At 31.3% G+C, this 25,808-nt stretch overlaps 1 protein-coding gene across 4 annotated transcripts in view; it reads left to right on the forward strand.

The window, feature by feature from the left end:
• Ptpn12 (protein tyrosine phosphatase non-receptor type 12) overlaps positions 1-25,808 on the forward strand; it is a 114,129-nt gene that overhangs the window by 59,674 nt on the left and 28,647 nt on the right. For all 4 annotated transcript variants that reach the window (XM_048786203.1, XM_048786204.1, XM_048786205.1 and 1 more), the window contains 8 exons: positions 1,364-1,440; positions 3,355-3,450; positions 7,615-7,686; positions 9,956-10,015; positions 11,473-11,615; positions 18,856-18,922; positions 21,300-21,377; positions 21,472-21,570. In XM_048786203.1, the coding sequence (XP_048642160.1) occupies positions 1,364-1,440; positions 3,355-3,450; positions 7,615-7,686; positions 9,956-10,015; positions 11,473-11,615; positions 18,856-18,922; positions 21,300-21,377; positions 21,472-21,570 (692 nt within the window). The remainder of the gene's footprint in view (positions 1-1,363; positions 1,441-3,354; positions 3,451-7,614; positions 7,687-9,955; positions 10,016-11,472; positions 11,616-18,855; positions 18,923-21,299; positions 21,378-21,471; positions 21,571-25,808) is intronic.

Below are 25,808 nucleotides of genomic sequence, written 5' to 3' on the forward strand. Positions count from 1 at the left end.
AAAAAAAAAAAAAAAAAAAAAAAAAAGTTGTGCAGTGTATTTAATTAATGTTTTAATAATGTAATTTTCTGATTTTTTATAATTGTACTGTGGTTATGTAAGATATTAATATTAGAGGAAACTCAGAAGTACTGGGAAACTAGTATTGCATTTTTTCTGTATATCTAAAATTAGTTCTTTATTAAATAAAAAGTTTTAAAATCCACACAAACTGGAAAAAACTATTTACCTATCTTACAGAGTTGTTTTTCTCTTTTTGTGTAGATTACATAGAAGGAAGGAGGAAAAACTAGACATGGAAGAATAAGCAAAGAATAAATAATCAGTTTATGGAAAAAAGAAATATAAATAACCAGAAATGTATGAAAATATGTATAGTCATTTGTATAATTCAAGAAATACAAATCAAAACAAGATATGAACTCCGAAATTGAAGGCCAGGGGAAGACTTGATTTTAATATTATACCTTTATTACAGATTTAATTTTTAAAAATTATGTACATATTTTGTTTACTTAAATACAATGTAATAAAGAAAAATGTGATTTCATAAAGTTAATGTTTTTGGAATTTTGGTCTATAGATTTTTTTACCCTAATTTGATATTACCTAATGATAAATATTATTGGCAACTACATCACTGAGCAATTTTGATATATTTTAATTCATTAATTTGTCATAATTTACTTAATTTTTATAGTTACCTGTAAAATATGAAAGTTAGATTTCCTAATAAAACTTGTGCCAGTGAGCTTGTGTGTGTGTATTAGTTATTAGTGGTTAATTGTTCATTAGTCACCCACCTGGTATGCTAGGTTTTTTGTTGTTGTTTTTGTTTTTTGTTTTTGGTACCAGGGATTGAATTCAGGGGCACTCAACCACTGAGCCACATCTCCATCCCTATTTTGTATTTTATTTAGAGACAGGGTCTTACAGCGTTGCCTAGCACCTCACTGTTGCTGAGGCTGGCTTTGAACTCTGAACCGCTGACAGTACAGGCGGATTGTGTGCGCCACTGCTCCCCACCTGGTATGCTTTTTTTAAAGCTACAGAGGCTTAAATCCTAAAGTCTAATGTAGTAAATCTGGGATTATGTCTAGAATTTGTATGTTCAAAAAGTTCCAGAGATGATTTTGATTACAGTCATAATACAATTTTTTACATCACTGGTTTTGTTTTACTTAAGTTCTGTTTTCTGTTACTGTCATGTCAGAAATTACATTTCTGGTACCTATACTTCATTTTCATTAATTTTTTTAAAGAAAATATTCTTAGTTATCTTCTTGACCGTACTTATGCTTCATTAGAAAATATCTGAATGCCAACTATACATAATTTATGAAATATTTTCTTTTTTTTGTAGTCGATCACAGTCGGGTTAAGTTGACCTTAAAGACTCCTTCTCAAGATTCAGACTATATCAATGCAAATTTTATTAAGGTATGTATGCTCTAAGTCATCTTCCTATATACCATTTTTCTCTTTGTTTGTTGTGGTACTAGGTATTGAACCCAGGGGCATTCTGGCTCTTGAGCTGCTTCTCTAGTATTACTTTTTATTTATTTATTTATTTATTTTGAGACAAGGTCTTGCTCAATTGATGAGACTATGCTCAAACTTGTGATTCTCTTGCCTTACCCTTCCAAATCCCTGGGATTACAGGCATGTGCTACCACATCTGTCTCCTACATACCAATTTTATTAAAGTTTTTTAAATTGCTTAGGTAGTAGTACCAACAACAAAAGAAAAATAAGTCACTGCCCTGGCACAATCTATGCTTTCCTTCTAGCCTCCTTATTCATATAAGTAAACAATTTTTGCTAAGTTTTATGACGACAGAGATAGTTTTCTATTGTTTCTTCTTTTACATTGAAGGCTTATAAACACTACCTATTGCTAAGTCATCTTTCAAATTATCACTTTGAGCTTATGTGTACAAATGTGCGTGGTCATTCTCTGTAGCTGAACCATATAGTTTTCCAATTTTCTCTAATAATAATATTGCAATAAGCCTCTTTGTTCATTTGAATAATTTCTTAGGATAAATTACTAGGACTGGAATTAATAGGTAATATTTATTTAAATTTATAGAGCATAATTTGGATTTTAAAACTTTTGGTAATTGTTACTATTTCAAGTGACAGCTCACATCCAAGATTAAATTTATCCTTGTTTAGATAACTTTGGTTATCCTTATATCAAAAGTAGTCAGATTTTTATGTAGTTATAAACAAAGAGAGATGCAAGCCTCTTACTTGGTTGAGTTTAAATAAAAAGTTTTTAATTTGTTCCATAAGTTTTGCTGTTTTTTAATCTTTACAGTTTTACAAAAGTGTAATGTTTAGATATTTTATAATAATATGGTATTTATACATATTTTAATAAGGTGTTGACAAAAATGTCAAGTAGGAAGAGTTTGCGTAGCAAAATTAATCTTATCTATGTCAACAATGAACAGTCATGGTTTCAAATAAAATTTTTTTGCAAAATCAATTTTATTATAATTTCAGTAAAATCTAAAATTAATAGATTCAAAAAAACTAATTAATAGGTTGTTAGCTTTCTCAGATGTTAGTATTTATATTATTTTATGAGGATGTGTATTAAAAGTAGATTTTAATTGTACTTAATGATGCAAATTCATTGTATGTACATTATGTGCCAGTTTTATTATTTTAGTCAATTATCCTATTTGGTATATTCTTGTATTTATTTTTTAAAATAAATAGGAGCTGGGTGCAATAGTGTATGCCTGTAATCCCAGTAGTTCAGGAGGCTGAGGCAGGAGGACTACAAGTTCAAAACCAACCTAAACAATAATAATAAAATAAAAATTTAAAATGGGCTGGTGATGTGGCTCAGTCATCAAGTGCTACTGGTTCAATCCCTGGTACCAAAAAATAAAATAAAAACCTATGTAGGAGATATTCAATAAATTTTAAGTTTAATAGATAAATAATTGATGGTGACTGTGGAAGAAACGATTAACTACTAGTTTTAGTATTGTTTGTAGAATCAAAGCATGCTTTTGTGTTTCTGCTGCAGTTAGCTTGTTGACTAGGTATTGGGAATTTAGTTTTTAATACTCAGGTAAATAATAAATTTTAATTAGTATAAAATGATCCTTAATTACTTATTCTGCATGTCTAATAAATGCACAAAAGTAATAGTTAACAAAACCTGAAGTGAATTGGATATATTATTGCCATGTTTTTATGTGCTATGAAAGAAAAATTATTTAGAAATGCTTTAGGTGAAAACACTATTACTGATAAAGTTTGAAACCTTAAAATTTAGGTAATGAAATATCTTTGGTAAATAATAAATGTGAAATTTGCATTTGATCATTTTAGGGTGTCTATGGGCCAAAAGCATATGTGGCGACCCAAGGACCTTTAGCAAATACAGTAATCGATTTTTGGAGGATGATATGGGAGTATAATGTTGTAGTAAGTACTTTTTGAAACATATTTTAAGTATTGTATGAAATGACATAGGATGTTTTATTGAGTCAGGAAGAAAAGGACTTTTTTAGTCATAACAGTATATTTAATTATAGCTATTATTATGAAAAAGACAAAAACTGATTTTGAGGATCTCTCAGTTAAATTTTCACAAACTATTCTCCCTATTTTAAGAAAAAGGGTGTGGTAGTTGTTTAAATCTTGTCCTAAGTCAATAACTATTAAGACAGTTACCAAATAACTTTAAAAAGGCAGGAAAGGATTAGTGGTTTTATGGATCAGTAAAATGCCTGATAATATAGTCATATTCTTAAACATTATTCTAGACATAAGCCCTTTGAATTCCTCTTCCAGGAAAACATATGTCAGCATATAATTACAAATTATTATGTAAAGTTTGAGATAATTTGTAGGACTTCTGCACTTTTCCCCTACCCCTCACCTAAAGCTCATTCATTTAGAAGCATATCAAACTGTTAGCCTTTTAGTTCCGTCTTGCTTATTTTGAATGAAGGGAAATTGTGTGCCCTTAGTTTTCTAAAGCAGAAATATGAGTGAGTTAGGATATTGCAAAGAGAAATCCTATTCTACTGCCTACCCTTGGAGCCCCAAAGTATTTGCCTGGGGTTGGTTTTGGTTGGTAAATGTAGAAAATCAATAAGGAGCTCTCATCCCTCTCTCATGAACATTGTAATTGGCTTTTTCTGTGGAATTATACTGATTCTAAAGTGTTAGCATCCTCCATTGGCCCTTTGAAAGATAAGTAAGGTAAGGGGTAACATTCCAGTTCTTAGTGTTTGCCATTTTATTTCATCTTGAAACAAGATAAAGTTGGAAAATAATTGAAAAAGAGCCCGAGTAAACTTTCTGGGTGATGGGAACATCCTTTATCTTGATAAAAGTTTGAGTTGTATAGATATGTGCATTGGAATGTTCACTTAAGATAGTACATTTCATTGTATGTAAAATTTACCTCAAGGGAAAAATAATGTAAACAAAGTATAAAAATTACTGGGTTCCAGATAAATATGCATGAAGTATTTAGGAGGGAGTGTAGTGAGGGCTGGGGTTGTAGCCTGGCACATGTGGGGCTCTAGGGTTCTATCCTCAGCACCACATAAAAACAAATAAATAAAGGTGTTGTGTCCATCTGTAACTAAAAAAAAAATATATATATATGTATATATATATATATATATATATATATATGTATANGTGCTCTACCACTGAGCTACAACTCCAGCGCCCGCCCCCGCCCCCCCCCCCAGTCTTTTTTTTTTTACATTATGTAAATACATTTTATGATATACTTACAATTATTGACTATTGTTACTTAACAGTCTACAATTACTTAATGGCGTTATAAAGTAGAGAGGTATTTTAGAATAGGAATAAAATCAAATGAGAATGTGTTAAATAATTCTGATTAGTGCTGGGGTTGTGGCTCATTGGTAGAGTGCTTGCCTATCGTGTGAGGCACTGGGTTCGATTCTTAGCACCACATATAAGTACATAATAGATAGATAGAGAGATAAATGTATGTCTATCGACAAAAAATATATTTTTTAAAAAATAATAATTCTGATTATTTATCATCAGTTTATAGCTTGGATATTCTGATTAATCTTTCTATGAACATCACTATCTTCTTTTTTTTTGCTTATTCTGTCTTCAAAACTCAGAAGAAAATTTCTTACCTTGATATTTTTTTTGACTGATGTTGTTTAAGTATATTCAAAATATTATAATGTCCAGTAAACTTCTTTTCTCAATAAGAGAAATATTGCAAAAGAAAGATACATCTTAAGAGTTATGTGAACTGTTATATAAATAATTAGGAAACTGTAATTTAGCTAATAATTTATTCCTTCCAAACTGTATTTTTACTGGTATTGTCTTTTTGGACAGAAAATGAACAATTTAATATTAGAAAATATAACAATTAAGGAATTAAGTAATGAAATTATTCCTTTAAATATTGTCAGCGTATACTTCAATACTGTTATTAGTTCATTGTACTAGGAAATTTAAATTTCACACATTTAATGTTCTCTAATTAGTTACTGTTGAGGTTTAGGATTTTTCTTTTTTTTTCTTGATGAGTTTATATTGTATCATAGTAAAAATTTTTGTTGAAAAACTGTGTTGAGTGTAAAATTTTTTGAAGCAAAAGGTTTTGTGATTATATGTTTTGTTAGTATAGATCAAGAATCACTTATCCAGAATACTAGGGACCAGAAGTCTTTTCAAATTTTGGAAATTTTCAGTTTTTATATAATTGCATAGATGTTACTAGTTGAACCTCCCTCATCCACAAACCCAAAACCAGTAATGCTGCAAAATCTAAAACTTTTTGAACACTAACATCATGCTTGAAAAGTTTTGCACTTGGAATTGAAGCATTTCATAGGTTTTAAACTTTTTCATAAGAGAAAAAGTAGTAGATTGTGAATGAGTTAGGATTTATGAATTTATTTGATAATCTTGAATTGGATTCCAACTTTGAATGTAACTTAATGGAAGGAGCATAGATGATAGATGGAAGGAGCATAGAAACCTACCCTCTATTGCCATTTTGACCGTGTACAGTCTACTGCCACTCTCAGCTTCACTTCCTCATCTCTGAAATAAATACCCATCTTGCAGTATTAGAGATCATGCAGCTATATGACATTTAGCAAATAAGTTTTGGTATTACTTGCTTGGTTTTGGACCAGGAATATAAACACTTCTATGTAATCTGTATTTAGTTACTGCTCATTTGAATGAGGGGCATGTTACTCATATAACTGTTTTCTGTTTGTTTTAAAATATTAAAACTTTACCAAGTAGGAGACCAAATTACAAAAATCAAAAACAAAACAATCCTCAAAATAATATTATAAACAACCCTAAAAATGATACTTTCTATAAACTTCTCTTGGGCAATGGGGTTTAGAAATTACTTGTGCTTTTAAGCCTCTAAAATATTAGTATTTTTAAGCTAAACTGACACACTGAATAGTTCTCCTTTGCTGTCCTTTGAGCAGTATTGTCAACTTACAATTCATTCCAGCTGATATGTAATAACTTCACTATTTCTGGAACTCTGACACTAGAAATTTATAAATTACAAGTTCTGGTATTAGGGTGACTATAGATAACCGTAATGTACTATTCATTCCATGGTTTAAACATTATACAATATAAACATGTATTGAAGCATCAATGTTACCTCATAAATATGTACAATTTGGGGGTTTATATATGAGTTAAAAATAAATTTAAAATGAGAAATTAATGAACTGATGCATTTCCCACTGCCAAAAAATTTATTTTAAACTTGATGGTCGACCATAGACTTCCATTTTATTGGATCTTGATAAAAATTGCACCATTTTTTAGTACTTGAATGCTAGCATCTACTGAAAAATTAAGCTTTTCATTAACTTACCTTGTTTCCTAAAGTGATGGAGCTTAATATTAGAAACCAGTGAAAATTGAGTGTTCTATTTTTATACCTGCTTAAAATAGGAAGATAAGAGGGAAAACTGCCTATACTTTTTAATCTCAAAATTGAATACTTAAAATAATATATGGTACTTGCCTAAGGTTTGTTAAATCAATAGAATATGTGTAATATGTTCATAATTAGTATATATAACAGCCCTATAAAATAAGGATTAGTATTCCCCCTTTTTACAGATGAAGAAATTAAAGATTAATAAATAGTAAAATCGGTACTTTTCAAAATTCTTATACCAAGAAGAATGCTCTTTACACATTTCACAGATTTAACATTAATGAATTATCAAGTTATAGGCATTAAAACTTATCTGGGAACCCTATGTACTAAATGAATTTCTTTGTGCCAGATACTTTTTAAAAGTAGTTTTCCTTTCCTATACAAAAGTGTTTGGTCTGCTGGGTAGACTGGGCAGGTGCAATGGACCTTATACATAAATTAAGGTCATTGTGACTAATCTCAGAGAAGATATAGTAGCTTACTTTTAAAAATATTTGGGATAAGTCTGAGCTGTTTCATAACCTAGTGATGCCAGTTTTTCAATTTTGGAGAAGTAGTAAGCTGAACCATAGGATACAAAATATTTGTGAAAGTTTAAGGAAAACTACTGTGTACATTACTTACTATCTTTTTTTGAACAACAGAAAAAATGTGAGCGCTACTGGCCTTTGTGTGGAGAAGACCCTATAACATTTGCACCATTCAAAATTTCTTGTGTAAGTGCCTATTTTTATACACGTTATTTAATCAGGAAATGGGCATGCTAGAATTGATGAAGAATAGGTTGATATAAGCCAAACACTCAGTTTCCAGTAAACTTACAATTTTAAAAATAGTAATAATGTTTGTTTTTATAGTCTAAATTTATAAGGTTTGGGAATAAGTTCTTATAAATGTATAAATTTACTTGTATATTATGGCAATTTTATTTTACTTTATCTGTTGAAAGTAGTGATTTATGTATATAATAAGAGTAAATGGTGGGCTGGGGTTGTAGTTCAGTGGTAGAGCACTTGTCTAGCATATGTGAGGCACTGGGTTCAATCCTCAACACCATAAATAAATAAACAAATAAATAAATGGAGTAATAGTGTGCTTTGAATGATCTGTTTGGAAACTATGTGTTCATTTCAAGGGAAATAAATGAGAAAGACCAAGTATAATATATCATATTAACCTTTCATATCCATATTATCCTTCCCAAAATTGTTGAGTTTGAGAATTGCTCTCCTGGAAGTTAAAAAATCAATCCTTCATGGCAGATAATTTAATATGAAACTTAGAATATATACCTTATTACTTAAGGATATTAAATAAATTAAATCAAATAAATTAAGTAAATTAAGTCAAGCCAAAAATAGAACATAGCAGAAATCAGAGAAAATGAATTTTAAAATAAAAACAATGAAGAAAAAGCATGAGTAAGAAAAACAAAGGACAGACAAAAGGAAGTCTAATATAGTCAAGCTTAAGAATAGAATAGTTTTTTGTTTTTTTTCCTTTTAGGTGTCATGTGGCATCTTCTTTGTTCTTTTGTTTTTGCTTTTGTTTTGTTGTTGTTGTGTGTTTGTTTGTTTGGTACCAGGGATTGAACCCAAGGGCCGTTAACCACTGATTGACATCCCCAGCTTTTTTATCTTTTATTTTGAGACAGGCTCTCACTAGATTATTTACAACCTCGATAAATTGCCAAGGCTGGCTATGAACCTGTGATCCTCCTGCCCCTGCATGCACCACCACACCTGGCTTGGCATCTTCTTTCTTAACCACATAAAAAAAAAAAAAATAAGATTTTATTTGCTCAGGCTTGTATATATGTGAAAATTAATTGGAATCATTAAATATTTATGTCATCTAAAAATGCCCTCTTAGAAATACCTACCATAATATTTGACCAAATAATCTGGGTACTCTTGGCCCAACCAAGTTGAGCCAAGATATAATGTCAACTGCTACATTCCCCATTTCTCAGCATTACTTTCACTTCGCTTTCTATAATTAAGTGAAATATAATTCACATATTTATTTATCACAACAGAACACAAATTTCTGAGTAAACAGAAATTTGCTGGTTCCAAAAAGCCAAAAATATTTACTCTCTGGTCCTTTACCGAAAAAGTCAAATCTTAGACCAGTGGTTCTCATCTGTATTCCTTTTTTTTTTTTTTCTTCTTTTTTAAATTTTTAGTTGTAGATGGACACAATACCTTTATTTTATTTGTTTATGTGGTGCTGAGGATCGAACCCAGTGCTCCATGCGTGTAAGGCAAGTGCTCTATCACTGAGCCACAACCCCAGCCCTGTTTTCCTTTTTGGTAAAAGTGAAAACATATATATTCGAAAAATACAAAGTAAATTACCATGATTTGAAAAACTGAAACAGGAAAAATATTATTCTTTTAATAAAATAGCATATGCTATTATCCTTGAAAATCACTGCCCTAAAATATCATCTGAGGTTTTAATTAATAGGACTATAAGAATAATCTGCTTAGAGACATACTGATAAAGAGGCTTCATTCTAATACTTTGGCTAAATGACAGACAGTGAAAGACTTAAAGTGAGAGAGAGAGAGTGAGTAAGTAAGTTAGATAAGCTGGGTGCCATGGCACATGTCTGTAATTTCAGGCACAGAATTGAGGGAGTCTGAGGCAGGAGGATCACAAGTTCAAAGCCAGCTTCAGCAACTTAGTGAATTTTGTCCAAAGATTAAAAATTTTTTAGAAGACTAGGGACTTAACTCAGTGGTAGTGTGCCCCTGAGTTCAATCCCCAATACCATATCCCACCCCCCGCCAAATATATATATATGGAGAGAAAGAGGTATAACCTTTAGAATGGTTGTTTGTATAATTATCAGGTACATCTGGAATTTTAAAGGATAGTTTTATATTGTGGGCTTTAAGTGTTTTGTTTATGTGTTTGGTATGTATATGTTTTTGTTTTAATGTTTTCTTAGACTCACAAATGTTTCTCTGTCTTTAGGAAGATGAACAAGCAAGGACAGACTACTTCATTAGGACACTGTTACTTGAATTTCAAAATGTAAGTACTTTCCATTAGATGCAATCTCTAAGAATAGTTTTCAAAGAGAAGATATATAAATACTATACTCTTAAGTCACCATGCAAGCTAAATCTTCATTTAGGTATATATTATTTTTACTTGAGGCTGTTGACTTCAGTGTTTCAGAGCTGTATAATATGGTAATTTCTCAAGGAAAGAATCTGAGAAAAATGTGATGAACATTGTAGAAATGCCTGTCAAATTCTTCCTCATGTCTCTATTTTTATTATCTTAATTTTCAAACCATTATAAATACTCAACTTGTTCATAAAATACATCATTCTTACCAATTTATGCAATTGTAAACATACCTATAATCTTCTACCTTCCTGTTTACATGCATAGTTCCAAGTACTTTTACTGCCCCTCACTTTACCTATCATTAACATGTCCCCTTAGATGAGTCATTTATTGTACATTGCAATTTTTTCCATCTATAATAATGTGTACCTTACCGAATTTCTATAGTATTATCAGGCCTGTGAGTCTTTCTAACTTCCTAACAGTAGATACTATCATCTGCACTGTGCATAGATGAAGATACAGGGGCTTGAGAAAGTAAAATGGTTTACCTAAATTACTCAGTAAATGGCAGAAGTAAAATTTGATTAGTTTTACCTAGATTCCAAACCCTTTACTTTCTATTAACACCTAGAATAACCATTCTCAAAACATTTGTGACATCAGGACTCTCTTACCTTCTTAAAAATTTTTTAGGCTCCCAGAGAGCTTTTATTTATTTATGTGGGTTGTATCTTATACTGTAATTAAAATGGAAACTGAGTTTTTACAAGGCATGAATAAAATGAAAAGATAAAATCCAGAGTCTTCAGCATATATTCTACTAGCTGTTAAAGGAAAAGACAAATAACCCCTTATTAATAATCTGAAAACACTTTAAAATTGATGGACCCACCCTGACCCCAAAGGATTGAGAATAGATAGGGTGGTACTCAGACCATACTTTGAGAACTGAAGTTCTTTTTTAGTTCAATATTCTGTTGGTCTAATTATACCTCATTTTAACACAATGTTTATGGTATATTACTCTTTCATTTAATAGTGTGTATTAGTTAAATGATGTATATATAATGTATGGTTAAAATGTACTTTCTGGAGGTAAGACCACTGGGGTTAGATCCCACATTTGTCACTTCCTGTGAAACTTTAGGTAGGGTATTTAATCTTTCTATCAATTTCTTTACCTGTTAAATGAAGACATTACAACACTACCTTCCTTATGGAGATTAAATAGATTGTTACATGTGAAGCCATTTAGCATCAGTACTTGGCTTATTGGAGGCAATCAGTAAATATAGTTTGTTACCTTTTTTTAGGTAGTGCTAAGTACCAAACAAAAATGAAACTAAATGAGATGTACAGCTTTAAATTTTGCAAATGTATTTTCCTAATTATTGAATTTGTTTTTCATGAAGGAATCTCGTAGGCTCTATCAGTTTCATTATGTGAACTGGCCAGACCATGATGTTCCTTCATCATTTGATTCTATTCTGGATATGATAAGCTTAATGAGGAAATACCAAGAACATGAAGATGTTCCTATATGTATTCATTGCAGGTACAAAAGAATTTTCCAAATGTATAAATACAGTACTTTTCTTTAACCTCAATGTTGAATAAGGTTCTATTTCTACATTAATGTGTTCTATTTCTACATTAATGTGATGATAGTAATCCTTAACTTATAGCCTTGTTATATAGTACGTTGAAATTTTAAAAGGTACCCAAAGAAGAAATTTTTATGTGGGTAGATATCTTATGACCCAAACATTGTTTTATAACAAATTAGTAAATATTCTTTCCTAAGGCTATTAAAGCTTGTATTAGAGAATAAAAGCAAATCATTAATTTTTTAACTTAATTTCTCTGAACAGTGGTCAGTTTTCATAACTAATAAACATTGATGTGAATTTATATATACACACACACACACACACACACACACACATATATATACTGTATATAAGGTCTTATTTGTCTAAGATATCATTGGTTTCAAGATATACCATTATGGGGCTGGGGTTGTGGCTCAGTGGTAGAGCACTTGCCTAGCATGTGTGAGGCCCTGGGTTTGATTCTTAGTACTGTATATAAATAAAAGAAAATCCATCATCAATTTAAAATATATTTTAAAGAAAGGTTCCATTATTTGATATTTATTAAGAATCAGAAATCACTACCACATACAAGGGAAGGAGATAATATGTAAGAAGTCATAGTTGATAAGGTACATATCAATTTCACAACTGTTATGATGGGGATTAAATGTGTATTTTAGAATTGACAAACAATTCAGTGGCTGTTTCCATTCATCAGGCACATAAGTTTCCATGTTTGCGATGTTGCCCATCGTATCATGAATCATATTTTAAAGTTACTGAAATCTAAGTAGACCAGAAGGCTAGCATTCTTATATTAAGGCAGTATAAACTGTTGATACACACTTACTAGACATCTTTATTAAATTGTGCTTTATAGAAGATGACTTCATTGTAGGCAATACCTAAGACTAAATGATTGCTGGCATTCTTAAAGTTTAGATGTACCTATATTAAATTGCTCTGTAGAGCTGGGCACTGTGATGCATTTCTATAATCCCAGCTACTCAGGAGGCTGAGGTAGGAGGATCCCAAGTTTGAAGCCAACCTAAGAACTTAGACCAACCTTATCTCAAAAAAAATTAGAGCTGGGGGCCATAAGCAACTTAGTGAGACCCCATCTCAAAATAAAAATTAAAATGGGGGCTGGGGCTGTAGCTCAGTGGTAGAGTGCTTGCCTAGCAAGTGTAAGGTACTGGATTCTATCCTCAGCATTTATTTTATAAATAAAATAAAAGTATGTCCTTCTACAAGTAAAAATATTTTAAAAATAAAAATAGGCTGAGAATGTGGCTCGGTGGATTCAGTCTCTAATACCAAAAATAAATAAGAGCTGGGGGTTGTACTAGGTGGTAAAGCACCTCTGGGTTTAGTCTCCAATATTGCCCCAAAAAAGTCTTGGCATTTATTCAATCAGTATTTGAAATTCAGTTAATCTTTGCAAAACTAGTCCTTTTGACATATAAAAAATCATGTAAACCCTGCCCTTGATTTTGGGGTGAATGAATATTGAATATGATATTGTTTGTTTTGGGGAGGTAGCTAATTTTATATTCTAAGGGTAGGGTAGAGTTTAGTTCTATTATATATTTTGCCTAAGATTAATTAGTTTAAGATAACTAATTGTTCTGTTCTGTTTGGGGATTTTTGTTTGTTTTGGTTTGGTTTTGGGCAGTACTGGATCAAACCTAGGGGTACTCTACCACTGAATTACATCCCTGGCCCTTTTGTTTTTTATTTTGACGGGGTCTTGCTAGACAAGCCTTGAGCTTAAAATCCTCCTGCCTCAACCTCCTAAGTAGCTGAGATTGCTGATATGTCACTGTGCTTGGCACTAACTATTCTTTTTTGTTTTTAATATTTATTTTTTAGTTATAGGTGAACACAGTGTCTTTATTTTACTTATGTGGTGCTGAGGATCGAACCTTAGCACCTCAAACATGCTAGCCGTGCCCTCTACCTCTGAGCCACAACCTAGCCCACTAATTATTCTTAATTAAATATTTTGGGTTATACTGTAATCTGGTTATTTTCCAGTTGATAATATACTTGATCCTGTTTATAACAGAGAGCAAGGAAGCATTTCAGTTGGGAAGAAGTACTTAATTTTGGGGGGAGCGCAGAGTCAGAGAAATTACAAATGCATTTTTGTCCCATAGCTCATAAGAATCTGTATGATTGTTTAATCCTAAAATATTGACAATCTTTTGTTCCCTTGTTTAGTGCAGTATATTATGAGTGTACTACTTTATATTTAATCTTAAATATTTGCTATTAATTTCTGCCCACATCCTTTTTTGGATGTTTTAAACAATAGCTTACATGTTTATTGTTTAGTCTATTTTTTAAAAATTTATATTTCTTTACTGACTTTTATTATTAAGAGTGTATTAAAAATCATACTGTTTCTTATAAAGTTGCTTATCAGGAGTTTTTAGGTTACGTGTTTAATAAACTAATAAAAGCTTCAAAAATTTGTTAATGCTACAGCTTTACTATGAAATTATTTCGATGATGTCTGTAATATCTAATTACTTGTAGTGATTTTTCATTTGTGAGGTGTATTATATATACCTCTTCTAGTTAAAAAGCTTTGAAGTATTTTTGTAGTTTTTATTTTATTTTTAGATTAATTACATTTTTAATTTTTCATTACTGTATTATAGTTGTGTATAATATTGGGATTTATTTTGGCATAATTATACAAGTATGAAATATAATTTACTCCAATTCTAGTCTCAGAACTTCCCCCATCCCTCCCCTCCTCTCATCCTGTTCCTTTTCCTCAACTCTACTGGTTTTCCATTTATTTATAGTTTTTTTTTAAATTAATGCCTTATAGAGATGTACATAAAGGCAAGATTTACGATAGTATGTTCATAAATGTACATAGGAAAGTTTGGTTAGTTTTACTCCACTGTTCCTCCCATTTTCCATCCGTCTTCACTCCCCATTTCCATCTCTTCACTCCCCATACATCTCTCATCGATTTTCATGGATTTCCCTTCATCCCCCAACTTTTTCTTTTTCCTTAGTTTGGTTTAGCTTCTGATATGAGAGAAAATAGTCAACCCTTGACTTTCTTAGTCTAGCTTATTTCATTTGGCATGATATTCTTTAGTTCCAATCATTTATCAGCACATGCTATAATCTCTTTCTTCTTTTTTTTTTCAGATGATATCTAGTCTGGTTTCATAACTTGGCTGTTGTGAATTGCACGACTATAAATTCTGATGTAATTGTGTCACTATAGTATGTTGATCTTAGTTCTTGTGGGTAAAAACCAAGGAATGGCATTAGCTGGGTCATATATTGGTACCATTCCTAGTTTTTTGAGGAATCTCCATGCTGCTTTCTAGAGAGGTTGTCCTAATTTGCGTTCCTACCAACAATGTATGAGTATACCTTTTTCCCAACATCCTCACAGCATTTATTATTCATATTTTTTATAAATGCCATTCTGACTAGAGTGAGGTGAAATCTCTAGTTTTAATTTGCATTTCCCTGATTGCAAGAGATGTTGAACATTTTTTAAAATCTAAAATCTATTTGTTGGCCATTTGTATTTCTTCTTTTGAAAAGTGTCTGTTTAATTCTTTTTCCCATTTACTAGTTAGGTTTTTGTTTGTTCTTGGATTTTTTTGGGGGGGGTATTAAGTTTTTTTGAGTTTTTTATATATTCTGGATATTATCCCCCTGTTTGAGAGGTAGATGGCAAAGATCTGTGCTCTCTCTTCACACTCTTTAATTTTTTCCTTTGGAGTGCATAATCTTTTTGATGCTGTCCTACTTACTGATTCTTTGTTTTATTTCTTGTGCTTTAGAAGGCTTGTTAAGGAAATTGGTACGTGCCTCCTCTAGCATTTGCAGAGTTTCTGGTCTAATTCCTAGGTCTTTTTGTGTTGGGGAGAAAGAGAAAGAGATCTAACTTCATTTTTCTATACATGGATATCCGTTTTTCCTAGCACCATTTGTTAACAAGGCTATCTTTTCTCTGGTGTGTGTTTTTGGCTCCCTTGTATATCAAATGACTGTATCTATGTGGATTGTTTTTGTGTCCTCTATTCCATTCGTGTTTGTCTTTTTTTATGTCAATGCCATGCGGTTTTTATTACTATATCTCTGTAGTATAATTTGAGTTTTGGTATTCTGATGCTTCCAACAGCGATCTTTTTACTCAGGGTTGCTTTGACTATTCTGGGTCTCTTATTTTTCCAAATGTATTTTAGAACTTTTTTTCCCCCCTCTAGTTCTGTGAAAAATGTCATTGGTATTTTCATGGGAATTGCACTCAGACAATATAATGTTTTTGGTAGGATGACCATTTTGATATTACTAATTCTGCTATCCAGGAACATGGAAGGTCTTTCCATCTTCTAAGGTCATCTTTATTTTTTTCCTTTTTTGGGTGAGCGGTATTCTGGGGATTGAACCCTGGGGCACTCAACCACTGAGCCACATCTCCAGCCCTTTTTTTTTTTTTTATTTAGAGAGAGGATCTCACAGCTGCTTAGGGCCTCATGAAGTTGTTGAGGCTGGCATTGAACTTTCGATCCTCCTGCCTCAGCCTCCCAAGCAGCTGAGATTACAGGCGTGCACCCACTACACTCAACTCATTTTCAGTTTCTTTCTTCAGTGTTCTGTAGTTTTCATTGAAGAGGTCTTTCTCCTCTTTAGTTAGATTTTATTCACAAGCATTTTATTTATTTATTTAGGTTATTGTGAATGGGATAATTTCCCTAATTTCTTTCTTAGCAGATTCATTATTGAAGTGTAGGAAAGCAATTGATTTATGTATATTGATCTTATATCCTGCTACTTTGCTAAAGTTATCAGCTTTAAGTTTCTTCTGATGGAGTTTTTAGGTCTTTTAAATATAGGATCATGTCATTAGCAAACAGATAATTTGACTTCTTCTTTTCCTATTTGTATCCCTTTAATTTCCTTATCTGATTGTTCTGGCTAGAGTTTGAAGGAATATTTTGAATAGGAGTAGTGAAAGTGGACATTCTTGTTTTGTTTCTCATGCTTTCAGTTTTTCTCTGTTCAGTATGATGTTTGCTTTGGGATAGTCACATATATATATATATAGCCTTTGTACTGTTAAGGTTAAGTTTCTTCTATTTGCAGTTTCCCTAGTGTTTTAAACATGAATGAGTGCTGGCCTTTGTCGAATGTTTTTTCTCCATCTATTGAAATGATCATATATTTCTTGTCCTTAGCATTATTTATGTGGTGTATTACATTTATTGATTTGTGTGTGTTAAACCAGCCTTGCATCCCTAGGATGAGTTTAGTTCTCATCTTAATTATTTCCTGTCTTCTGCTTTTGGAATGAGTTTGTTACTCTTTTTCTAGTCCTTTGAGGTGTAATGGGGCATAAATATTTGCATTCATTACATCTTGTTGGATAGTTCCCTTAACCAATATGAAATGACCTTTGTCTCTTCTGATTGATTTTGGCTTGAAGTCCACTTTATCTGATATGAAAGTAGCTACACCTGCTTGCTTCTGGCTATTATTTGCAAGGTTTATCTTTTTCTGTTCTTTCTCCTTTAGTCTATGGATATATTTGTCTGTAAGGCGAGTCTCTTGTAAACAACATATGGTTGGGTCTTATTTTTAATCCAACCTGCTAGTCTATACCTAGATTGAAGAGCTTAAACCATTTATATTCCATGTTATAAAGAGATGATTTTTATTTCCTTCCATTTTGATTTATCTCTAATTCCTATTTCTTGATTCTCCTTTAACTGTTTTTCTATTGTGATGCATCCCTGGGTTGGTTTTCATTTTTATTTTTCATTTCTTCTCCATGAAATATTTCATGGAGTATGTTTTACCAGCTTAGTGGTTATAAATTCTTTGTTTCTGCTTATCATGGAAAGGTTTTATTTCATCTTCAGTTTTAAAAAATAGTTCTACTGGGATGGGGATATGGCTCAAGTGGTAGCACGCTCACCTACCATACGTGAGGCACTGGGTTCGATTCTCAGCACCACATAAATGTAAAATAAAGATATTGTGTCCACCTAAAACTAAAAAATAAATATTTTTAAAAAATAGTTCTACTGGATCTAGTAATCTTGGTTAGCACCTGTTTTCTTTCAGGGATTTGTATATTCCAAGCCCTCCTGGTTGAGGAATCAGTTGAAACTCAAATTGGCTTACCTCTAAACGTAACCTACCATTTTCTCACGCAACTTTTAAAATTCTGTCCTGATTTTGTTTGTTGGGCATTTTCTTACTGTGTGTCATGGAGAGGATCTTTTTTTTTTTTTTTAATCTTTTCTCTTTGAAGTTCTATATGACCCTGGACTGAGTGAATATCCAGGTATTGATGCTTTCACTCATTGTGTCCTTAGCTGTTTCCAGTATGAAATCACTCTCTGGGCTACTGTTCTTTCACTGCTTCCTTTCTGGGCTTTGGAGGGATTAGAGAATACACCTAGAGCTATTCTACCATCTTCTCCTCCCCCGCAGGCTGATCTTTGAAACAGTAAACCATCCTCATTTCCTGGCTTTCCTGGTGCCTTGCCTGCCTCTTAGAGATTAGCCAGCACCTGCACAGCTCAGCAACCTGGACCTCCTAAGCATAAAAGAGGAAGTCTGGAGATGAATCCAAAGAATGGTGGGGTCCACAGACAAAGACCACTAAAATTTTTTAAATTAAAAAGCCTGAGGTTATTTTACTTTATACTCTCCAGCTCCCATTAATTCTTCAGGAAGTGAGAGCTGACATCAGTTTTCTTGTTCTTTTAGGAAAATCATTGCTTGTACTGAAACTAATTTCTAAGGGCTTGCAGCATTTTGTCATCTTGCCATTACTTCTCTCAGGTCAAATGTACTATTTCTTACTCTACTATAAAACACAAGAGCCATTTTGAACACAGAATAAATTTAAAGGATATTTTTAGCTAGACAAGATTTTTTTAGTTAGAATAAGATTTCTAAACTAAAGGCTCACAGGTATTCTATGAGTCACTCTTAGAAGTTTCTTGAATTAAGCTTTAAAACAATATAAATACTGATGTTATAAATGTCATGCATGCATTGTTAAGCTGTAGTTTTTTTACTAAATAAGTAGTATTTTATACACTTCTAAAATTATTTCTTGTTTGTGACTGTTCATATGCCCATCTGTATTTTGTATTTGTTTTATCATAAAATCAATTTTTTTTTCAAACTTTATATCCTTAGTGCAGGCTGTGGAAGAACAGGTGCCATTTGTGCCATAGATTATACGTGGAATTTACTAAAAGCTGGGGTAAGAAAATTTTTTATGTAGCATTATATCCATCTGTTATGATTTTCAAACAGTATTAATTGCAGTAAATGACCATTTTTAAAATTTGTTCTTTTTAGTTATACATGACAATGGAATTTATTTTTATATATTTAACAAGCATGGAATATATCTTATTTTAATTAGGATCCCAGTCTTGTGGATGTACATGATGTTAAGAAATAGCATATATTTTGGTTATACATGGTACTTTTTCAGAATTAGTTTTACCACATAAGAATAAAAAATAAAGATAATGAAAAGGTATAAATAGTTCATATTGCCTTGAGGGTAATGTATGGGACAAGAGAGTTGAATAACTGCATTAATGATGTAAACTGCAGTCTAACTTTTCTTAATACAGACTTCTCATTGCCTTTTTTATATTTATTCTAGGTATAAGTGTACTGTATTCAGTAAATTTATGCCTACTGGAGATATTATAGTAGAGTAGTTAAGAATGCTAATAGTGGAGCCACACTGCCTGGATTAAAATTCTGACTCTCCTCTATGAGCTGTGGGATTTGAGTTTATTGTTAGTTTTTAATTGTTGGAATTATGATTATTTCTGCCATTGCTATTTCCAAAAAATTGTGTATGAAGCTATGGAGGATACAAAAATAGATAAGACACAACCCTCATTATAGATTTAAAAAACATATTACCACATATTTTATATATATGGTGCTTTTGCTGTTTCTATATTATGTTCATTTTCTATGCATTCAGGACAGATTTTTAATCCTGTAGCTTTAGGCTTTCTTTGAGCATGTCATTCTATATCTTCATTAAAATAGAGTCAGTACAGTTTCACTTTTCCTTTTTCCTCTATTTTTCTGCTTTTTTTCCTGTGCTGTCTTTCCATTTTTAAATTTTTTTTTTAAAAGAGAGAGAGAGAGAAAGAATTTTTTTTTAGTATTTATTTTTTAGTTTTTGGCGGACACAACATCTTTGTTTGTATGTGGTGCTGAGGATGGAACCCCAGCCATACGCATGCAAGTACTCTACCACTTGAGCCACATCCCCAGCCCCCATTTTTAAAATTTTTGTTAGGGAAAATTTAAGTTTTAAAAAGTTTCTTTAACATCTCTGTGGTGTTAGAGTTTATTTTTATATTCTTTAAAAATTATAATCATTTACTAGTTCTCAAATTAAAATTTATTAAGTGGAGGAAAAAGTTAACTAGAATTATGTCATTTTAACATTAAAGTCAAAGATTAAAACTGAAATGGGAAGAGGCATTTAAATGAATGCCAGCACACAAAATTTCAGGTTTATTCAGAAAGTTTGAGATGTTCAGATCATTTAAACTTTTTAAAAAATATTTTTTAGTTGTAGACCAACACAATACCTTTATTTTATTTATTTACTTTTATTTGGTACTGAGGATTGAACCCAGTGCCTCACATGTTCCAGGCAAGTGTTCTACCACATGAGTCCCAGCCCTGGCCCCTAAACATTTTTAAATCAGTCTTTATTTGATTGAATTTGGCTTAACATAAATGTAATAATCATAGGCCTTAATTATTTGTCCAAAATTCTTTTTGATGTCTACAATGATTCTCTAGCAATGAATTTGGGAAACATTCACAACTCTTCCGTCTTCCTCATCACCTCAGAATATCCTTGTTGATCAGCATATTTAATAGCTATGTTTCAATAAACTTGTACTAGTTTCTCTCCCATTTAGACTGTCATCTTCCTTAATACAAACATTTCCAGAGTATTGGATCTGCTCATGTTAGGATTGCCTTGTGGCAGTACTTCCATTTCCAAATATACAAGGAATTGTGTAGGCTGTTTTATAATCATTCCCTAGAGACAAAAGTGTTGAATCTGTATGTTTACTTAGTACTTTTAGCTGGTCCTTACATTGCTGATTCAGGAGATGCTGGCCTGTAGAGTTAAGACTAAATTGTGTATTTTTTACAGTTTGATCCTGAGGAACATTATCTTCTCTGTTCCTTTCAGTACCTTCTCCTCTTCCTTTTAATCTTAGTTTTTGTCCATATCAAATTCTCAGTCCTCCAAGTAAATTGTATATTCAAACTGCCGTGCCTGTGTATATTTTCTTCACTTTTTATGAAATAACCTTATTTTCATAGCCATCTTAATTGTCACTCCACCCATCAGAGTTTATGACAGACTCTTTATTCCTAGTACATTGTAATCATGCTTTGGCTGGATATTATCTTTGTATCCACAATGCCACATTCCATGTCTAATATATGGTGAATAGTTGTGTCTAATGTCTATATGAAAAGAAATGAAATAAATGTATCTAAGGTCTGTATGAAAAGTTGGTCTTTTTTACTGTGTTTTGGAGTAATCCAGATTTTATAATTATTCCTTCTTTTAGAAAATACCAGAAGAATTTAATGTATTTAATTTAATACAAGAAATGAGAACTCAAAGGCACTCTGCAGTGCAAACAAAGGTATAGTTGTTTGTTTTACTCTATAAACTACATTTTTATAAATGCCTTGTTTTATTTAAATGTCTTTTCCCTTAATCATCTGTCTCCCTGATAGGAGCAATATGAGCTTGTTCATAGAGCTATCGCCCAACTGTTTGAAAAACAGCTACAGTTGTATGAAATTCATGGAACCCAGAAAATTGCTGATGAAGGGGTAGGTGTTCTTGACCTGTTAATTTTAGCAAACTTTTTACCAAGCTATAATATTTAGCTTTTAATTGTTACCTTATATTTTATCTAACATAAGAATAGCCACAACAGTTATTATTTTCATCTAATGTGATTTTATTAAGTTGTGAATGTTTCCCAAATTCATTCTTCATGTTTATATCTCTGTCAAGTCATATAATTCATTATTATTTAAAGTATAAATTACTTTTTAAAAATGTTACTGTATTGTTTTCTCCCCCCACTCAACTAAATAATTGTGAGTTTTCACTTAAATTTTATTTTGTTCTTGGCTTGACAATATGAAGTTTTGCAGTTGTTTTTGTATACTGTATGCTATTTAAGCAGAATTATAACGTCCCTTTTATCATGTTGTAGTTCAATGTCATTTTAGCTTTAAAAGAGCTTATCAGATATTCATACTTTTGACCTAACAAAAATTAGGTATTCTCATTAGTGTTTTCATTTCTGCCTCTGTTTTGTAATAGTTCTTTCCTTGTTCATAATGGTGCTAAGTTTTGGGGTAGAATTTCTTTATACCTTTATCATAGAACTATCTTATAATGAACCAAATATGAGAAAATTAATTGTAAAATTATAACTTGTTTTCCTTTTTCTCTATTAAATGGTTTTGTCAATTTCCCAGAGTATTCATTTGAAATTTCTTAGTTTTTCAAATAGAGATTTATTAACAAATGCTAGTCGTAGTATACCTTCAGGTTATCTAATAGTGTTCCATGAATTTAGGAACTCTGTGTATTCCCTTTATTAGTCAAGTGACAGTTTTAATGGTTTTTTTTTTTTTTTAAATAAAATATAACCTTTATATTTTTATGTGGTGCTAAGGATCAAACCCAGTGCCTCACCCATGCTAGCAAGTGCTATAAGCCCAGTCCTGTTTTTAAGATTTATATACATTGGTCTGGGGATATAGCTTGGTTGGTAGAGTGCTTACCTTACAGGCATAAGGCTATATATATATGGATCCTCTTATTCCTTTGTTAATATAAGAATGATCTTACAACTAGGCCTTACATCTCCATCTCTTTTTCCCTTTTGTTTAATTTAATCCTGTTATGTAACCTGTTCTAAATCTAGCCACATTTTTTATAAACGAAATGTTTTTTCTTTTGTAAAATTTATCTAAAACAAGACATTTACTATTTCAATATGGACTTTTCTTTAAACTTTAATTGGAAATATTTTCATTTTATTCCATAAATGCAAAATTAATTCAAACCTAAGGTTTTTGTATTTCAGAAATGTATTTTAGACTACCATTTTCTTTATTATATAGTAGTGAAAAATTTTAACCATTACTAACCTTTACATGTTTAATAAGATGTATAGGAAATTCTTTTATTGCAGTTTTCAGTGTTATTTTTTTTTATTAAGCTTTTTGCTATATTTAAATAATCTCCAGGAAATAATGCATGATAAATATTGCATTGCTCTCTCATCTCAATATTCCTATTACCTGATCTTTATTAGGTTTTTATTTTCTCACTCCTTGTTTACTAGCCTGAAGTTCACACTAGGATTATAATTTTGTCATAAGTGTTTGTGTCTAATGGGTTAGATATTTACAGATGACTAAGAAATATAATAAACAAAGTCATAAATTGGATAAGAAAAGATGAAATAATACCCAGTAGCAAATAAGTGTTGATTTCAAATCTACTTTCTTATCATTGCCTGGTAGTAGACACACGCTAATTGTTGTTGAGATATATGCAAATTGTGTATTCTTTAACAGTGTGTATACATTCTGATAAATTATTATTTGACTATTTATGTTGTATGAATATCATAGAATTATCTTAAACACAAACTAAGACAGCTACCACTATTACAAGGCAATATAATCTTATGGGACCACTATCGTGTGTGTGATCCACTGTGGAACCAAACTTGGTATGTGGTACATGACTGTATGTTTATATCCCAGGTGGATGAATTGATTAAAAAATAGAAAAATAAATGGATAGAAGAAAATATAATCATCATAGATAGTTTTGTAACATTTAAAAAAATCTTACTCTTTTGGAATTTTTAAATATAAAATGACTGTTTTTATTAGACAACTATATGTAGTTGGAGATTGTTAGACCCACTTAGAGAAATGTGGAATCTAAAAAAATGGGAGAAATCATCTTAGAACTGTGTGGTTGAGTAAAATGAGTTGTATTTCAAATAAACAATTATGTATATATATTTATTGTTATATGTATTTATATTTATAAAAATATATACTTACTGTATATATAGTAAATATATATCTATAAATATATACATTTACTGTTCCAAAGCTATAAAAAATAATAAATCTCTTATTATTTCTCTCACAGTTTAATTCAGAAGTAAAAGTTTTTAAAAATCTATATTCCAGAGTTAGTTTTGTAGAAATTTTAGTTTGAAATAGTTTTTGGTAGTATAAGACTCTACAGTAAATGATATTTGTTAGAGCTGTTTACACCTAAAATGATGTACCGATTAAGGGAGCTAAAGAACATTTGTTCTGTTGTATCATATTGATTCCCATTTAGAAACACCTTAGTAAGCAAAAATCTGTAAGGTATGCATGGGAGCCTTTTTATCTTTGATATAAAGAACATCATTATTGGTACTGTCAACACTAGGATTTTTAATTCTAGAATGAATGATCAATAATGTGTGTTATGGTCTTTCTGTTGTGTTTGTTTTATACATTTTAGAGGAATTCTGAATTCATTTAAATATTGAATTCTGGAAAACTTCCTGAAATGGAATGTTCTGTATTTTTAAAGCACATATATTCTTAAATATTTGATACTTAGGGTCTGAGCCTTTCTTTTTTTATGTGTGGCCTTTTATACAGCTCTGTTAAATGGAATACACAAGATAACTTCTATAAGCTCTGATGGAAAGAGATTATACTAGAAACCTAACCTTCCTATAGATTAATTTTTTAAATACTTTCAATTTTGAAAGTTAGTGATAGCTTCATCAGGTAATAAAAACATCCCAAGAGATTGTATAAATCAGGACAAATGAAATAATAAAAAAAGATCAGAAGATGTAAGAGTATACAACAAAATTATTATAGGTAAATACTGGGACATTTAAGAATATTATTCTAATATGAAGTCTAGTGACCAGGTTTTGTTCCTGCTGTTAGGTGGTAGGTTTCCATTGAGTTGCAGTTCTGCATTGCCACATTGGTTGATTTCACCAGATGAAATTCATCTTTATGATGTTTAGAAAGCTTTTTTTCTTTTTTCCTGTTAATGGCTGTGTCATTCTCTCTATTGACTCCCATCATCATTTAATTCACCCCGAAGGAGGAATTCTTTATATCACATATAGTCACTTGCCTACAAATGTCCTTAACTTTAATACCATTCCACCTTGATATTCTTAGTTTATATGTACATATTTTTTTTTCTTTCAACTGTAATATCTCTTTTCTTTGATTTCACAGCTTCATGGTACTTTTATCACCTTAGGACTTTTAGTATTTACTTTTATATTTTTGTTTGGTGATAATTCCAGACTTTACTTCTTGAAATTAAATACCAATATCCTTTGTTATCCTCTTGACTGCTGATTTTTTTTTTCATTGCCCTACCTACAGTTCCAGATGTCCAAATGCTCTGAAAACCTAGTTTTGTTGTGCTTTGATTTTTGTTTGTTTCTGTGTCCAATTTTTATAGTCATTTTGTAGCAAAACCTATTAATATGGCATGAGGCTATATGTTGTACTAAAAAAAATTACCTTTTTTTGGTTAGAAACAGTTTACTCAAAGCAATTTTATGTAATTCACCTTTATTTATTTTATTTTTGTTGCAGTATTAGGGATCAAACCCAGGTCCTCACACATGCTAGGCAAGTGCTTCACCACAGAGCTGCATCCCAGCCCTCACCTTTAACTTTTATTTAATGTAAAATTTTAGATTTTTGGTGCAAAGTAGTAATGAGTGTTATGAGAATATTGTGTGATTAATGAATCATTAATATGTCAGGGATCTTTTTGATGGAGGGTGTCTAAAAGTTCTGATGGTGTCTGAGGATTTAAAACTGTGATGACCCAAACTCCTAATTTGCCTAGGACAGTAATATGTTGTACTTGTTTTCTACCTGTAATAATCAATAGTCTTCCACTTTCATTTTCGAAAGAGCCCTGATTTGGGTAGTACATTATATGGTCACCTTACCAATAGCACATATCCTGGAACAGATATTTT

The sequence above is a fragment of the Marmota marmota genome, unplaced genomic scaffold (genome assembly GCF_001458135.2).
Source record: "Marmota marmota marmota unplaced genomic scaffold, marMar, whole genome shotgun sequence".
NCBI classification, from domain to species: Eukaryota; Metazoa; Chordata; class Mammalia; order Rodentia; family Sciuridae; genus Marmota; species Marmota marmota.